Raw genomic sequence first — 18,966 nt, 5'->3', positions numbered from 1 at the left:
AGATTAGTAAACACGCTGCTGTCATGATCTTTTATTTTGGAGGCATATCTTGTGGCGGCTAAGTATTTATCAACAAAGTCGGAATAGGAAAATGACTGTTTGAAACTTAAATTTGGAGCGTGAAATAGATAGAAAAAGAGAAAGACAGGTAGAATATATATTAAAAAAGTTATTACACAACATGTGACTAAAAAATTAAAAATACAAGTGTTGTTAGGAGTATTACAGTATTTGCTTTGATGTATAAATTTCTCATTTTAATATTTAAAATTACAAGCGTTCCATTTCAAAAGATATTTATTTTAAATATTTTTATTACATTTTTACTGTCATCTTTTGTTAAAAAAAATTATTTAATGATATATTTGCACGCTCTAAATAAAAGAAAATTATTGAAAAAGTCTAATTATTTTTTATTTAACCTTGCTAAAGTCTAGCATATATGTACATGCTTCCATTAAGCACTTTCTGGAAATATTTAAACATTTGGGCATGGAGTGTGGTCACTTAACGTTAGTTATGGTCGTGCTCATCGTGAAAAGTAGCACAACACATGTTGCTGTTGAGTACTCCCTCTTTAAGGAGTTTGTTGAGTCAGCTCAGGATATATTGACTTGAGTAGCGGCATCCACATTTGTTTCATTTAATAATTTCACAAATTCTTTGTTTTTTTAATGCAATTTTTTTTATGATTTAGTCCATGTTTATTAACTTATACTGTAATCACTTTTTATAATAAAATAAAAGTGTAATTGTTAAGACATTTCAGTTATCTAATTACTTATTTTGTTAATAAACAAATTTATTTAACAAAAATAACTTTATTTGATAGAGTAATTGGATTAATATTTTTGAACTCTAAAACTAATTAGTATTTTTTTTAAAGTATTATTTTTTAGTTACAAATTGAGAGTAAAATTTGTTTATTTTTTTCATATTATCAAAAATACTCTAAAAAAATTATTTGTAGAATGATGTTACAAATAATATATAAATATGTTTTTATTTTATGAATATTACACTTAAAATAAACTAAATGAAACTTAAACAATACAGTTTTTTATATTTATAAACAAATAATTAAAATTAGAGTTATATCTTTACAATTCATGAGTTAGTTAATTTGTAAAAACAAATTATGAGTATACTAGTTTGAGTTATTAACAATACTCTTGATCGCTTTCTTATTTTTGTCGTCTATTTTTTCCTTTTTTTCATAAAAAAATTATATAAGCCTCTCTCATACACTTCATAAACTAAAATTTACATTTTGAACAAAGTCACAAAAGCAGAAACCTAACACACTTTGACTTGTTATTTGAAGAGATAAAAGAGCATATTTTACAAGTTATTTTGACTAAATTATAATTTTTTTGATCAATTTATCAGTTTATTTAACTAAAATAAAAGTTCTTATCTCATTAAAATATTAAGTTGTGTATGAGACATGCAACTTACTTTTGTTATAAAAAAAACTATATTAAAAATACACACGTATTATTTGAAATATACAACTTTTATTACATTATACTTTAATAAATTCCCCAAGTCTACATGTATGACTCACCCTATTTTATTAACAAAAAATTAAAACTAATACCTACCAATTTGACAATCATCACATGAAATGCGCCGTATGTGTAAAAAAAAAAAAAAACACAAAAAAAGCTTTTAAAAAAAAACTCACAAATGCTATTCTTAGGACTTCAAATGTACAAATAGATACAGACACCAGCGGATCCTTGATCTAATGAAAAACAATGTTTTCACTAAACATATTTTACAACAATTTATATAAAATATATAAAAGAAGACATTTAATATTTTTTATATATGTTTTTAAAATTAATGAAATTTGACATCTGATTTGGATTTCTTCTCACTACTGTGTGGTAGGTAGTACCACGTGACAAGAAGTTGAAAACCAAACACGACTTATTTTATAAAGTTAAAGTAATTTTTTTTAAGTTAATGATTAAAATAATAAGTGCTTATAATTTGAAATATTTAAATGAATATTTATTTGTTTATCAATTTTAATTTTGAATATCATTTTAAATTTTTAACCCGTGACATCGATGAATATGAAGTGTATCGGTTTTGTTAATTCATTTTCTATTTTTGTTTATTTTTAAATTTATATCTCTTTATTTAACCATATTTAATATAATAAATATTCATTATTAATGATAAACATGTATTATTATTTACTTTATTTTTATTTATAATTTCATTTAAATTCTAATTTAAAATTCAATTATTTTTATCATAAATTATTTTGAAATGAAATTGAACAATATAATCCTCCACTACTGTTCAACCAGTGTGTTTATAAAGAAAAAGCAAAGCATAACATTCAACTATGGAGGCTTCTATTTATTATTTAGGCAGACATTCAACGATGGAAGTTTCTGTTTGACCGCCATTATTATGTTATACCGCAGTTGACATCTCTTCCAACCCCAAGCACACTGGTGCAGAGAATAAACTTAAACACAATAGTTGTTCTTATTGGAAAATATATAATCATAAAAATTGTTTATTTATCTATTTTACATTTCCTCTTAATAATGAAGTTAATTTATCATATATAGGTTTTATAATAATTTTTTATATTTAATATGCCTTGACGCCATGAATGAGCTCCAAGTTCAATAAAAGTTTATTATATCCTTTCTTGTTAAAAGGATTTAGCTCGCATTTTACAAAAGCAAAAGTAAAAGTTTAAAAATTAAAACATATTCTTTTAATATTTTTTTTCTACTTATCGAGCTACTAAAGTCAAAAAAGTTAGTTAACGAGACGAGGAAAAATAAGGTCATAGGCCTCTTCCCTAAAAAAAATGGAACAAGAGTAGGAGGAGAAGATATAATGGGATGAAATCTTTAACTATAATCATGAACAATACTAGCAAAATAATTCACCCTCCCCGATTTGCTTATTTAAAGATATAAAACATGTCAACTATATTAAGCATCTTGACAAGGTCATAAAAGTTTTTAACAAGAGAAAAATAATTATGAGAGGTGTCATAACCAAAACTTGGCGAGATGCACCACTACCTTAAAATCTATCTCAATTATAATAAGTTGGAGATTGCAAGTCTGATAAATTTGAGACATTCAAGAAAACTCCAAAGTTCTGCTTTAATTATAGAGCATGTATTAATCTTGCAAACAAACTTATACATAAATTTACCTTGATCATCATGGATAACTCCACAAATAACTTTAAGAAGAGAACTAAAAACTAAACAATTAATATTGAGCTTTAAGAGGCCAATAATAAAGATACTTTAAGAAATAAGAGTCTCAAATTTGAAAGATCTGTTTAAAATCTTTTTAAAAGAACGGTTAAAAAAGATCTTTTAAATTGTTTTTAATTTTATATATATTTTTAATTAAATCAATCCTTTATTATTTAAAACATCGTTTTGCTTTTGAACAAATTGAATCATTTACCAGCGGTCAAAAAAAAGATTAATAAGACGTTATTCTAAACTATAAATTAAATTTATGTATTAGATTGGATTCATTTTTCTTTATGATAAAACTGTTAAAATTTATTACATTAATTAAAAACGTGAGTAGGTTGATTATATATATATATATATATATATATATATATATTATTTTATTTTTGTAAGAGTTGAAAACTAATTTTCTTCTAACAATAAAAAAACATTTGATAAAATATTTTTTAAAAATACCAAGAGAAAAACGCAGAATATATACTCATAGGAAGGAATTTCATTGCCTAAAATTACTTGAAAGAGACATTTTAATTATCAATTAAAAGTAACAATTAATATTACAGACATCTATATAATAAATAAAATATGTAATCATTAATTTTTCTTTATAGTTTATCAGCAAATAAAATATAAAAGGCTCTTCATTTTAATTAACCATGTCCAAAATAAAAAATAGGTTTAATTATATTTTATCTCTCTAATCTAGATTTTGTTTAATTTTAGTGTTTTAAGTTTCTTTTAAGCTGATTAAATTTTCTTACTTTTAAATTTTAGTCCTCTCTCATTTTTTTTAATCCAGAAACTCTTAAATTTCCATTTTTTACTTAATAACTTTAAAAATTGGAATGATAAAGTGTCTTCTATTTAAAACTGACTAACCAAAAAGACTAAGTGTGTGTTTATTTGAAATTATTTCTATTAATTATGGAGAAAAATTGAAAACAAATACTATTTATTATTGTCTGGAAATTAAAAAAAAAACTATAAAATTTCTAACATTTATTTATAAAAAACAACTTATTTAAGATAAACAAAATTTTGGAGTTTGTAATTAAAAGTTATCAACTTTTTTTTTTGTAAACTTATATTTTTTATAATTTATCCTTATTAATTAATAATTTTAAATACAAAACAAACTACTATGGATAATTTATAAAATTTTAAATTTAATATAAAAATAATTATTTTATATAATTCAAACACAGAACTTATTTTATATAATCAATTATTGAAATAATATATATTTTTAATTATATAGTTCATATACACACTAAATTTGTATAATTTTAAAACTAAAAATCAATTAACTATACTTGCCACACTAGAGTAAAAGAATTACGTACCTTTGAGCATAACATGTTTTAAAACTCATTAAAAGTACGTTAAAATACATTTTAAACAAAAAAAAAAAATCGCAATTTATAGTATTTAAATAGATCAATGAATTTGACGGCTATACAAACAGTGGTATTGTCTAAAAAAATGTCTTTTGCTTGCTCATTTTGTGACGATAAAATGAAAATGATAAGAAATTTATATGGAGAGAGTTATATGATCCTTTGAAGAAATTATAAATAAATATTATAAAAAACACTGTCGAAGTAGAAAGATCATATTACTTTAGTTTTTCAAAATAAAAAAAAAACGAAAACATATTCTAAAAATATATTAATAAAAAAATTCAAATGCAAAATAAAAGCGACATCAAAATTATTTTCTAAATAAAAAAATAGAATATTGTAAAATTTAATAATTATTTGAGTTGATTTTATTTGATATGTTATTATAATATATATGTGCACTTCAGATTTAGCTTTATATACATAATTCAATACTCGTGAATGATTTTTTTTTTCGGTATAGTGTTTGAATTGTTTAAATGACTGATCCGTTTTCCGTTATTGTATTTACATAATTGTTAACGGATCGAGTTCCCAAAGGTCCATTCACGAAAGAAGCAATATTGGATCGAGGTCTACTCGGGTCGAGTTTCATTGCAACTACAAGACCCGATCCAGAAGTAAGTTCGCCCCCCCCCCAAAAAAAAGATATATATATATATATATATATATATACATTTAAATATATTTATATATTTTAAAAATATTAATACATATATAATTAAATAATTTATAATAAAAAATATTTTTAGTGCATTAAAGTTTGTTTGTTTTTAATTTTCCTACACCTTTTTTTATATTATCTTTGTCGCTATTATAATACTCATTATCACATATTTTTAAAAATAATATTTGCTTCTATTTTGGTATGCATATAATGAGTAACAAATTTGATTTTTGTACCTATATCAGTTGAGATGTCGCACTCTGATTTAGATTAATTTTGAGGTAAAAGTCATCTAAACTGATAGTATATAATTTTTTCAGTGACATTCTTTTAATTGAAGAGACAATACTTACTAAACAGAGAGATAAACATGCAATAAATATAAGCAAATAGTTAAAAATATTAAATCTCATTATAAATCACACTGTCTAAATTATAAATCACAAGTCAATTTTTTAAAAATTCAATAAAACACATTCTACGGTAGTGTTTATATAATAATAAAATTAATTAATATAAATTTAATTAATTACGAATTAAAAATTAAATTGACCTACAATAAAACGAGATTATTTAAATTAATTTACAAAAAAATTGTCTACATATATCAAATGGAAGTTGTTTTTTTTTTTGAGAGACTAAAAAAGAACAAGTACTGACCATTGTATCCATAATAAATGGACAAAATTTAAATATAAAACCCATTTGATCTTTTGAAGAATTAACGCACTCTTATTATAGTTTTTTTCAATGCATTCTTAATTTGATTTCCGATAATAATTATTTTATTTGTTATTCGTTAAATAAGATATTTGTTGAGAATAATATTCATACACTGGCCAATAGAAACAGATAGATAAACAAATGGTAATATAAGTTATAGAACTTGAATATCATAAGAACTTTCAAGCTGCACACAGTTAAGGTACAGTGAAAGTACGGGAAAGACTCTCTTGATAACGACACGAGAACAATTGACTATTTAACAGAAAGACAAAAGTACAAATTCTAGACCAACACACAAGACGCTCTGGTAATGGTTTTATTGATTTGAGTGAAGACAGAAGTAGTTTATTGCAAACAATGCATTCCCTGCATTTCAGACAAACGCATTCAAATAGTTGTCCACAGTAGTGTGTTTCACCTCAGGATAAAGTTCGGAACCTTCCACACCGAAAGAAGGTTCAATCTCAAAATTTGTACAATCTCCCTTTATCATCATTGAGTGGCCTAATGCAAACATCAAATTCACTGGGAAAGGAGACTCTGCCAAGATTAAAAACAAAATCTCAACGTAAATACGAGATATATACATTTTAAATATATGTTGAAATACTTCAAGAGCCATCAGTTAACCATTTAAATATCAATCAATGAGTCTGTTGTTTGGATGTTATTAGCTACTTATTTTAAACAAAAATTGAATTTTATTGTAAGTGGGGAGCATTTTACACTTTTCATGCCCAATGAGCTTTGGCGTGAGGGAGTATCTAGATATAAAAAACAAATCGTTCACACGTTCACCTAACATCTTAATCCTTTGGGTGTCAACCTTTTTTGTAGTATATTAGTTTCTTTTGCTCATGACAAAAGAAAAAAAAAATATAAGATGGGTATGTTTAAACGTTTCTATCATTGAATAGAACTCATCCTCAAGTTGTTTTAAAAACTCGAGAAAAACAAGACCTACTCTAAACTAGTGGCATGATCAAATAATTTTATATGTTGTACTTGTGACGGTAAAAAAGTCATAAATGAGTGACACACTGACCTTGGATGCTCTTAAGAAGTTGATCTTCTGGAACGTAGATTTTCTCAAGGGTGCCCTTAATCTTGTTCTCCCACAAGGATACGAGCTCGTTGAAGGTCAAAACATTGCCAGGGGGTCTTAGGTATACAGTTTTGTTCAAGGTTCTTGGGTCGTCCACAGCTTTAATGGTATAAGCTCCAATATCTTCCTCCCTAACATAAACAACTGAAATAAGGATTCAAACGCATGTCAGCAGGACGGGAGTGGGTTGTATACTTCCTTATTAATGTTTATTAGATTTATTACAAGTTAATAGATTAAAAATATAAATTATAAAATAATATATAATAAATTTTTATCTCATCACAATATAAGAAAAATGTAATATTTTAAATATTGAATAAAATAATATATTTTATGTGTAATATTTTAAATATACAGCAACAAGAATCAAGCCTTAATGTTTGTAAAAGAACTAAGCAATTGAACTGGATGTCTAGTATCTTTTACGTGTAGGAAAAAAAATGATTGTAAAAGATTAATTTGGTACCTTTGACATTTCCATCTCCAAGAATGACTACCTTATCCCGGGGAGGAGCTGTGACATTTTGTTGTCCCAGTGTAGGCAAAAAGTAACCAGCAAAAGCATTTGAACAGAAATAAGTGTAAGGGATTCCTGCAGCTTCAATTGCCCTTCGGACATTTACTTTTCTCTGGAAAAAGCTAGCCACTGGCTCAACTGCATGATGACGCTCCACGTCGAACCCAAATTCTGATGGGAGGAACCTCTGATCACAGAAGAAACACCACTTAATATGGCTAATTCAAGTATTCAACCATTTTTAACTCAGCAGAAAAGATGGCCAGTTTTGTTAAAGAAGGATTTATTAATTTGTGCACCTTAATGTTTCCAGCTTCTTTTATTGCTGCTATGATCTTTACTTGGTCATCTATCTGTGCTCCACCAACAGTAGAGATTACAACATCAACTTGCTTTATTGCCTTAACCAGGCTTTGATGATCATATAGATCACCCTATAAAATCATAGACCGAGAAAGAGGTGTTAGAATAGTTGGTTTAAACTTTGAAGCAGTTATGTGAAAGACAAATCTTAATACATGATTATATGTGTTTTTAATGTTATCTAATAAAAATTAGAGTTTCATCTTACTAAAGTAGCGTTAGCATGTACATCTATATAATATTGTATCTAAGTTTTTACCTTGTGAAAATTATAAAAAAATAAAATTTGTGATTGAAAGGGCACATACATAAACAAGAGTAACTCCTGAGGTCTTAAAGCTTTCAATAAGCTTAGACTTTTCAGGATGAGAAACCGTGCTCTCTCTAACCAAGGCAAACGTGGGGTTTCCTGCTTCTGCGCTTGCCTTAACTATGAATTTTCCAATGTAACCTGTTCCTCCAAGGACTAGGATTTTGCTCTTCGCTGCCATGGAACAAATGAACAAAGTGAAAATCAAAACAAGTAATGAGTTTGTTAGTGTGGCTGTGATGAGCAAAGGAATGGATTTCCATGGTATTTGTAGGAGAGTTTCGATCCCAACAAGAGCCTAGGCTTTCCCAATCAAAGTCAATAGTCAATATAATATTACTATAAAAACTGCTACCAATCTCATCAATTGTATGCATTCGTCGACTTTCATTACCCTGATCGTGATATGTGAATTCCTTAAACTAATTGCCTTTTAATAAAATAATTAAAAGTTTAATGTGCTCTTATTTTTATTTAGGCAGTGTTTGACAAAGTAGGATAGGAATCGGTCCAGAATTCTAATTAATTATCAATATACTCATTAAAAATATTACATTAATGATATATGAAGTATTGCAGTGGTTTGTTTTCCTTGTCTCCTTCATTTTACTCCTTATACTATCATTTAATATTATGGGTAAGATGCTTAAGTTGCAGTATTTTACTATTTTTAAGTTGTTCAAATTTGACGCTGATTTGGTCCTTGCAAAGAATAACATCAATTATTTCACTCAAAAAAACGTAATCACTATGTCATAACTTACGCTAACAAATAAAGGTCTATTTAAAAAAATACTACAGTTAAATTTTTTTAAAATGATGCTAAAAAATATTTGAAAGTGTATTATTAAAATAGTGTAAACATAATTTGATAAAGCATCTGCTCCTCCTCATACATAGAAGTTAATTGAAATTTGTGAATTGGTAAAAGGGGAAAGAAAAGTAGCAAAACTTGTCTCAAAACTACAGGCAAACGCACATAGAATGAGACATATATAGTGTTACTAAGGTCATCAGCGCAATCCAACTAACCAAAGCCGCCATGGCGCATACAATTGCCTAATTTTTGCAAGCAAAATAAAATTTGCTAACTATTGCACTTTTCAAATAATTAAAAGGCCAATTAGTGTAAAGCAGCATTTACATCAGAAAAGTCACCGCTACTTGCCATAAAGTGTGAATTAGGAATTAGGATTAGATTAATTATAAAAATATTTTAACAATTGATTGTAGATAGAAATTAGAATTGATTAGTAGTATTATAATCAATTGTATCAAATACATATTATATTTACATATAAATTTCAATTTTACTTGTTACTAGTATAAGATTTTCATATAGTTTATAAATTAAAGTATATGATAAATATGACTTTTAAATTTATCATACAAATTTATATTTTTTGTTGATACGAAATTTTTTAATTAAGTATTGTATAAAAAATCTTTAAATTCTGAATGAGCTATAATTAATTTTTTAAATGTATTAGATAAAAAATAATTTCAAGATAAAATTTTGTTTAATTTTTTAAAGCGAAACTTTTTTTATAATAAAATTAAAAAAGAGTATGAAATTATTTGCAATAGTTGATTTTTCATTTAAAATAATCAATTGTTAGGAATAAAAGAGGAATGTAAAAGTTGCCTGAAATATTATCTATATTAATTTTTAATCATAATCATTACAACCTTGCTTATTAAAAAGAAATTTTTTGTTCTAAACAAATCTAACATTATAATATTATTTATACTAATATTACCAAGCGGAAGAAAACAAGATTATTAACAATATTTTATTGAAATAAATAATAATATCTAAAAATAATCTAACCAAAACACATCCTTAATAATCGAAAACTTATATCAATATAAACACTACAAATCTCCTTCAGCTTTGCCAATATTTAGAAGTGTTCCATGAATTGGATTAACTTAATAAATTTGACAAACCGAACCAAATCAATTAAATTAGTTATTTTTTAAAACAATTACAACTAACCTGAACCGGACTATGATATAATTTGATAATTTCAATATTATAACATGGTAAATTAACATAAAGTTAATATATTAATTATTTAAAAATATAAAGTTTCCCTTCCCTTTTCTTAAAACCTCTCCCAAATAATCTCTTAAATAAATTATCTAAGCAAAAGTTCTAAGGGTGTAGATAATTGGTCTCAAAACATTCTGTCCTGAAGCATCTCTTCCTTCCTTAAGGACTTGTCTCAAAAGTTGTACATATTAAATAATTTTTATTTTATTTTCATAGGATTCAGCTTTATCGTATAAATAATAGATATTCACAATGACAGAAACAAAGCCACTAAAACCGAGTAATTATCGAAGACTTGTTTTAAGAAAATGGAAAGCTCATTCAGAAGCATCTATTGAGCGGTAGGACCTTGTCACTTTCTTTCATGTGTTTATTATTATTTGCATTCATTTATTTTATATAAAATGCTCCTATTAATAATATGATTATAAAAAATAAAATATTAATTTTAAACAAAAATAGCACATAAGAATGACAACAATACTATTTTTCATCCCTCCAGTCGAGAAATACAACGGAATGCAGCAGCAATGTATATTTTGATTTAATAGTTTAGAAAATAAAATTAATATTTATACCCAAATTTTTTTTAAAAACCCAATGAAAATACCTTTGGTGATTTTGTTGCGACAGGAAATATAAGTAGCCGTAAGGCCAACGACAAAGAGAGCAACTAGGCCACCTAGCAGTACTTCTGGATTCAGGTTCTCAGCAAATGTCATTCTGAATGGCACTTCCAAATGCTGCTTAAAACCTTACTAATCCACAACTGCCCTTTATATGTGCACAAACTCAGGGGTATATATGGTAAGATTTGAGAAATCAAAACAAAAATAAATCTTAATTATATAACTATAAACTCTATGATTAAGATGTACTATATTTCCATTTCTTTAACCGATTAATTCTTTTCTTCTTGTCATGATGCTCATGAAATGAAGCATAGAATAATTCCAAACCTCCTGCACATTACAAAGGATAGAAATTAAAAAATTGTAAAAAACATAGATGAAAGCATAGAAGTTAATAAAATTATAAACATCTTGGCACCAAGAAAAATATTAAAAATCTAAAAAAGTATACATGCATATCATCAATTTTTACCATTGTTAGAGAAGAAAGGAAAGAAATAACAACTTTCAAGTGTAGATCACTGTAATGCAATTTAAAACTTTAAAATAAGAGGAATAAGAGCCTATCTCCTTATAAACTTCTCAGTTTACTCATATCCTAATTCATTTTAATTTTATTCACATTTAATATCAACACATTTAACCTTCTATTCTTTCATCCAGACACCTATACTGCAATCTTACTTTGTTGGATTAATGCGACTCGTCAACAACTGCAGAAAATAACATTAATGGAAAGAATTATTTTAGTGTGTTAACAACATAGTTGTGAAATTAATAGACTTGAAAAATTATAGCATAAGCAAATTTTGAAACTTTTACACCCCATAAACTTGAATATAGTCAGTAGATTTAAGTCTAAATCGAAACAAAAGAATTGCTGAAGTGCAAGACATTCCTTCGACTTTTATTACCCTTCAAATTTTGACTTTTTTCTTTCCGCATAAAGTTGGTCATTGGCTTCATTCTTACAATCCACATCAGTACCAGATTCTGATGAGGGAAACCTCTGATTTTAGATAAATTAAGCAGCTCTTACTAATTCAACCATTTTAAGTAACTAGACAAAAAGAAGAGCAGCGCCAGTTTCAAATATTGGTTATCTTTGTAAAAATAAAGCTTATGCATGCATGCTCTTTGATATTTCCAGCTTCTTTATTCCTGCTTTGATGGTAATTCCCTCGCTTGTCGTTGTGTACTCCTACAATAGAAATTTGAAATTACATCATCAACTTGCTCCATTGCCTAAAAAACAAGGCTTCCCTAATTAGTTAGATCATCCTTTAACAAATTTCAAAATGAGACCCTTTTAAAATAAGTTGCTATAATAATTCATATTTATCTTTCAAGTTATGTGAAATACACATTATTTATAAAATTATTATAATCATTTTCATTTAACCGTTTAATTGCAACTGACAATAAATAGCTAATATATACATTTTCGTCTTATTTAATTGATCATGTCAATTAGCGTGTGATTTTGTTCTTTTTAATTTCTTTCTAAACTTTTGATTCTCAAAATAATTAATCTAAGTGTTTCGCTATTGAGAGGTCCACTGTTGTTAAGTTCTCCGCTTATCTTATAGACAACAACAATATTGCTGTGAGCTATCAAATAGAACAAATAAAACGTTGAAAGATGAAAAAAATAAAATAAAATAGGCTACAATCATTTTAGTATTATCTTAATTAGAACTCGAGAGTATTTGTTATGCCTATAGAAAGGTAATGGTTTTTGGAGTTTACCGTTAAAAATGTTAAATGATAAAATATATCTTTCAATTAAAATTGATTGTATGAAAAAATCAATTAATGATTAAAAAATCTAATTAAGAAATAAAATAACGAATGAAAAATTTCTTTTTTTTTGTTAAATTCACTATAAAGGTGAACAAAGATGGTGTGACTAAAGGTAATATTGGTATAACAGGATGCAAACTTATTAGAAATCATACTCAAAGGGTAATTTAAAGGCTGTGATTAATCTCTTTCAGAATCATATGGCAAGTAATGTTATCCACAACAGTTTAGTTAAGAGAATTATGGAGGTTAACTAATACTATTAGTGTTCAGAACACATTTACAGAAAAAAGAAATTTCGATTCTGATTGTATGACTAATATAAATCTTTGATGGTACTTTTAAATATATTTTTTACGATACTATGAGGAAATATTATATATATTTTTTAGATCAAGGTTGTTATTTTTTTAATATTTTAAAAATTAAAAAAATTATATATTTTTTAAATACTAACTTCAATGTAAAATTAACTATTATGAAATACTCTCTCATTTTACACATTATCGTGGATTTTTTTTTTTTTTAAATCAACTCCCAATAACTAAGTTGAAAATATTGCTTAATAATAACTATGAGTATGGGCAAATCTTCTTAAGAGTGGGAGGGGCCACAACTCCTCCAAAACTTATAAATCTTTTAATAATTATAATATATATATATATATATATATATATATATATATTACTAGTTTTACATATTACAACTAATTGATAAGATAAGACGTGAAACAAATATATATACTTTTATAGAATAAAGTGAATTGTGACAATGCTACTCATTTTAATTTTAAAAGTTAAAAAGCTTTTTATACATAAAGCAAATAATACATAAGTGAGAGAGAAGAAACTTATTTAAGAAAAAACTTTTTAGCTTTTCCTTCCATGATTTTGTTTATGCTAGACATAGTTGTACATTGTTTGCAAATTGTAACTTTAGCTACTGCAAAAAATGTGCATTTTTTTTATTATTTACTTTCAATTATCAAACTTATTTATGAGTCATAAGTTGAAATTGTCTATAAACTACAACAATAAAGTGCATTCTTTTTTTTTTATCATTTACGTAGATAAAACTTCTATTTGTCTAAAATAATAAAAATATATATATACACTAATAATTTTTCTATAATTTTTATTTTTACAAAATATATGTTATTATTACTATTTCATTATTGATTTATTGTATTAATTTTTACCTTGTAGTGATTTTGTTGATTAATATTGTTATTTTTTTGAGTTTTAAAAGTTTGAATAATATAAATATTAGACTCATTTATATAAATAAAAATTAGTGTGTTGATTTATATTGAAAAAGAGATAGCTGAAATAATGTAAAGATTGTGAAATAAAATGGAGGATAAATTTTTAACAGGTATTATGTTAATTCATATTAAAAAAGAGATAATTGAAATTTTTAACTTTAATTTAATTATTAATAACTTCAAGTCTCAAAAGAATAAAGAATGACATCTTTAATATAGGTAAACTTAATTTTTTTTATATTTATTACTATTTTGTATTAATATATTATTTTTAAATTCTACTTAAAAAATATAAATTTTAATTAAATTATTTGATTAATATTTATGACTTTTCTTAAATTTTTAGTCAAAATTCGTGACTGACTATGAGATTATTATACCCGTATAGATAATGGATAATTTTGAATCTTAACTTTATTGAATATATATATATATATATATATATATATATATATATATAAATAAAAAAGTAAGAGTACAGTTTTAATTTTAATTAATAACATAAAAAATTTAAAAATAAAATTCCAACAGTACGAATTAGTGCACATCATCAAAACGTGTCACCATAATGTGAAGCAAAAAGCAGAAGAGTATATTAAAACGTGACTCATGTTAACGTGTAACTCACATTAATGTACATAAAAAACATATAAAATTAAGGAATAATATCATGAATATTTTTTGTGTTTTTTAATTTAATAAAATGTAAGAACATTAAATTCACATTTTTTTATTAATCAGTCAATAAATAAATAACACTTAAAAATAACATATAAAATTTTATAGTTCAACAATAATTAAAGGAATTCTGTTATATCTTTTTATAAATATTAATATTTTTTCAAAGATATACACATATTTACTATTTTTATTTTTATTTAATAATTAAAAATATATACATAGAAAGTTTAAAATTAAAAATGATTCTATCGAAAACTAATTTCTTACATTATATAAAATCTTTGAGTAAGATTGATTTGTGGAATTCAAAATAATTTGAGGAGAATGTGAATGAATTATGTGGCTCATAGGTGAAGAAAACAAAGGCTTAGTTCAGTTAGCATTGGATGTAAATTCTGAGCACTTGGCTTCACCGTATTGTATCAATAATGGAAGCCCAACTGAGAGCGTTTAATCCCTTCATTTTGCGTCGTCACATACTCTGCAAATCCACCTCACACCCTTCCCTTTCCTACCAGCGCGTCACTCACAGGGTACCCATCTCCTCCACTCTCACCCACTCGCCGATTCCTCCAAGTTGGGATCCCCGCACCTTCTTCTTCTCCTCCCTCACCTCTTCCCAAAACCTCAATTTTTCTACCCCATCCTCCAACAATCTCAACCCATTTCTTTCTCACTCCCAAGGTGGTGGCTTTGTCTGGAACCCCGCTTCAGAGACCGGAAACGCCCGGCTTTACGGAGGCAAAGGCCGTGTTGCCACGGTGGTTTTGTTGGGGTGGCTTGGAGCCAGGACGAAGCACCTCAAGAGGTACGTTGAGTGGTACAATTCGCGTGGATTTCACGCGGTCACTTTCGTCGTGGACGCGAAGGAACTGCTTCGATTTGACCTTGGCCATATACTCGAGAGCCGAATCTCTCTGTTCGCCCACCACCTCGTTTCTTGGGTATCTCGTCCTGAACATGATGGCAGAGAACGCTGTTTGCTTTTTCACACTTTCAGCAACACGGGCTGGTTTATGTATGTCGATTCGTTCGTGATTATATATGCTATGCTCTTTCGCAATGCATCTTCATTTTTTGCTGTAAATATTGTTAGGTGATTTTTTATTTTTATTTTGTAGCTATGGTTCCATTCTTGGGAAAATGCTGGGTAGCGAGGATCTCATGGAGAAAATTAAGGGATGCATTGTTGATTCGGGAGGGGGAGAGCCTTTTAATCCAAAGGTTTTGAATTGCAATTGTTCTACTTTAATATTGTTTGATTGTTGTATCCTTTGCTTGACTTGAGAGAGGGCATGCAACAGAAATGCTGTTTAAAAAGATTACATTTTGGAGTACATTTGTGATTGTGTTTTGTTTGCTCTTGAATTTGTTAGAAGTTCTCATTGGTTTTAGGACTAGCGCTTCTACTAGCTCTTTAGTTTCCCTTGTACCGTTTTATGCTAGAAGGAGGATTGTGTTTTTGTGTGTAAAACAAAGTGGATCATCACTCACACCATCAGTGTGGAATGCATTAATTTTGTCTAACTATGGAAATAATCTACTTTACTTTTGATTGTTATGTGAGGCTTTTTTTTGTGTTTCCCCTTCCATTGGTCTAATTGTTAAAAACAGGATGGAATGCAGTGAAATATGATGGAATGAATTGTATCAAATTCCATCCAATACCCTTTTTTTTCTTCCCCTCTAATTTGAGGGGCAAGGAATGGAATCATTATTTTTCCTGTTCCATAATAAAAATAGTCATAAAATAGAATGATAATTTTGTTTCATTCCATTCCACTACACTCCATTATGTTCCATACCATTTCATTATTTCATTCCGATCCACTTACCATTAAATATCTAAACATAGCCTTAAGTCGTTTTTGTTTAGATTTGTTGTTTATTGTTGGCTGATAATTCCTTGGATTATAACTATCAAATTGTTCTCTCACTCTTGTTTTCTCTGTCAATATGGGGAACCTTCATCTTTATATTGTAGGTCTGGGCTGCTGGCTTTTCTGCTGCTATATTAAAGAAACGAAGTTCTTTAGCCCAACCTGTAGTTGAGGTAGAAGACAAGCATACATCAGAGACTGAAGTTAACTTGTCAAAGATTCAACAAAACGAACCTTCGACAGTTGAAATGATGGTCTTATCACTATTAGAGAAGCTATTCTCATTTGTTTTGCAGCTGCCAGATGTGAATCAGTAAGTGTCTTCCCTTCGATTATGTTCCTTTATAATTCTTGTTGCATGTAAAGCAGCCTCGTTTAATTTTGTTAATGGAAACTCGTATATACTTCAAAATGATAGGTGTTAAGCACATTTTTGCTGTCTTAAATGCAGGAGATTAACAAAGATTGTCAATGTCCTCTCAAAACACCAGTCTTGCCCTCAGCTTTACTTGTACAGTACGGCTGACAAAGTAGTCCCATTTCAATCAATAGAAGGGTTCATTGAGGAGCAGAGGAAGATGGGAAGGAGAGTAAGGTCCTTCAACTTCGGCTCATCTCCCCACGTGGATCATTATAGGACATTTCCGGACGTCTATTTATCACAGCTTACTGAATTCTTGAATGAATGTTTTGCTGTAAGCCAAACGATCACTAACAACTCTTAAGTGACCCTTAGAAGTGCATTGTATTAGTTTTCCGAGAGGACAAGCCATTCACTCTCACAAGGTCAGGGAGGGAAATGAGTAGCGGCTTTGATAATACATTAACTTGCAGACAGTATTAGAATAATTCTTTTGATGATTGTTACAAAGATTAAATGACTAAGAGATATTGAACATGGCCTAATGGTGAGGCATTAGGTGCTACTCTTGTTAGATTGATCAAGAAGTCTGTCTACATGAAGCCAAAATTGCCTGCCCCGACTTCAAGCATATTGCTTCACATATGTCGCTTCTAGGTGAGGGCTGTGCATTAGTTTGGACCAACTTAAACACAATATCAAACCAATGATGTTGGTTTGGTTTTGTTTATATTTTTGAGATTTGAAATTGAATGCCCAATTATTTGAATCAATCAACCTGATTTTGATCGTCCTTTACTCCATTTATATGTATGCACAATATCTCGTCATTTTGATTAAAAGGGATTATTATTGAACTAATAACTCATTTTTTTTCTGCTTTTATTTTACTTATATATACACGATATGACATTGTTTTGGCTATAAGGAAAATCATTTGGATCAATCAACATAAACACCATTTAAAGAGTAAAAAATATTCAATTGGTTCAATATAAGCAAAACATGGCTTTATGGAACATTTTTAAAAGTAGGATGAACCTTGACAGTTGGAACAGTGGTCTTACTTAATACGGGAACTAAAAATTGCCAGATATGGTCATGTTTTGTTTCATACTCTCAATAAGTTGGGTATGGAGCCACTTTCAGGTTTCAATCATGTTCTAACAGGAGCAGGTATACGCCAAAGGAAAACATTTTATACATTATTCAGAGTAGATATTTAAAAGTACTTTTATATATTTAAAATGTATGTGCATATAATAATACTCTGTCCAGTCTTTTTTTATAAATTACCTTCTAGAAGGTTTTAAAATTTTTTTATAAGGTACTTATTTTTGATAAATTATTTATTATATATTTTTTATTTGTCCTAAATAAACAGTGTTTGTGAGAAATTAAATAAAATTTAACAAAAATAAATATTGATGGTGAGGTTAGGTATAATAATAATAAATGAGGTTAGGTATAATAATAATAAATGAGGTTAAAATTGTCATGGTATGGTAATTTTAATAATTTTTAAATGAGGTTAGGTATAATAATTTTATTAGTTTGTATAATTGAGTTGAAAATTCTTTATAAATATTCAAACAAAATAATTTAGTTGGCTGGCGTAATTTATTTGAGAGTGCTTTATAAAAAATCAAGAAAATCAATAAATTTAAACTAGATAATTATATTAGGTTGTGTAATTTAATTAAAAGTGTTTCATAAAAAGATTAAAAAAGTTTTAATGAGTCGACTGATGAAACTCTAGAAAAGTAAATAATTGACAGGAGTTTCACAAAATTTGCTTCTGTCTCGCGATATTTTTAAGCATAACTTGTTTAGCCACCTCCAGAGTCACTCTCGTGGTAATCTAAAAGCAGAGTAACCATCGCAATTCTCAATTCCTTGGTTTGTTGGTTTGTCTTTATTTTATATGCTAATAGTCCATTTTATG

The 18,966-nt window shown here is 27.3% G+C and overlaps 2 protein-coding genes across 3 annotated transcripts; one reads left to right on the top strand and one right to left on the bottom strand.

Moving 5' to 3' along the window:
- Positions 1-6,353: 6,353 nt before the first annotated feature.
- On the bottom strand, positions 6,354-8,525 carry LOC113868434 (isoflavone reductase-like protein). Of its 2 annotated transcripts, none has more exons than XM_027504009.1 (5): positions 8,343-8,525; positions 7,971-8,105; positions 7,621-7,858; positions 7,086-7,295; positions 6,354-6,571 (listed from the first exon to the last, which is right to left on the bottom strand). In XM_027504009.1, the coding sequence occupies exons 1-5, from the start codon at positions 8,523-8,525 to the stop codon at positions 6,420-6,422; spliced, it is 918 nt and encodes a 305-aa protein (XP_027359810.1). In that variant the 3' UTR covers positions 6,354-6,419. The 2 variants fall into 2 exon arrangements, with proteins under 2 accessions (XP_027359810.1, XP_027359809.1); XM_027504008.1 differs by having other exon boundaries at positions 6,354-6,586; positions 7,092-7,295.
- A 6,632-nt stretch (positions 8,526-15,157) lies between these two features.
- LOC113868433 (transmembrane protein 53) lies at positions 15,158-17,792 on the top strand. The gene is made up of 4 exons (XM_027504007.1): positions 15,158-15,798; positions 15,902-16,004; positions 16,765-16,973; positions 17,112-17,792. The coding sequence occupies exons 1-4, from the start codon at positions 15,209-15,211 to the stop codon at positions 17,383-17,385; spliced, it is 1,176 nt and encodes a 391-aa protein (XP_027359808.1). The 5' UTR covers positions 15,158-15,208; the 3' UTR covers positions 17,386-17,792.
- The last annotated feature ends 1,174 nt before the right edge of the window (positions 17,793-18,966 follow it).

This window comes from Abrus precatorius, unplaced genomic scaffold, assembly GCF_003935025.1.
Source record: "Abrus precatorius isolate BTA unplaced genomic scaffold, Abrus_2018 Scaffold6, whole genome shotgun sequence".
NCBI classification, from domain to species: Eukaryota; Viridiplantae; Streptophyta; class Magnoliopsida; order Fabales; family Fabaceae; genus Abrus; species Abrus precatorius.
Note: the sequence above shows the minus strand (reverse complement) of the source record. Positions and strands in the feature narration are given on the sequence as shown.

What these genes read in the sequence shown, in the direction of transcription:
- LOC113868434 (XM_027504008.1), bottom strand. Translation starts at nt 8,525, where the DNA reads ATGGCAGCGAAGAGCAAAATCCTAGTCCTTGGAGGAACAGGTTACATT. An exon ending in CAGGAGTTACTCTTGTTTAT is followed by an intron (nt 8,106 to 8,342) that starts GTATGTGCCCTT and finishes ATGATTTTATAG; the next exon opens with GGTGATCTATATGATCATCA. An exon ending in AAGAAGCTGGAAACATTAAG is followed by an intron (nt 7,859 to 7,970) that starts GTGCACAAATTA and finishes TTCTGTGATCAG; the next exon opens with AGGTTCCTCCCATCAGAATT.
- LOC113868433 (XM_027504007.1), top strand. Translation starts at nt 15,209, where the DNA reads ATGGAAGCCCAACTGAGAGCGTTTAATCCCTTCATTTTGCGTCGTCAC. An exon ending in AGCAACACGGGCTGGTTTAT is followed by an intron (nt 15,799 to 15,901) that starts GTATGTCGATTC and finishes TTTATTTTGTAG; the next exon opens with CTATGGTTCCATTCTTGGGA. An exon ending in GAGAGCCTTTTAATCCAAAG is followed by an intron (nt 16,005 to 16,764) that starts GTTTTGAATTGC and finishes TTTATATTGTAG; the next exon opens with GTCTGGGCTGCTGGCTTTTC.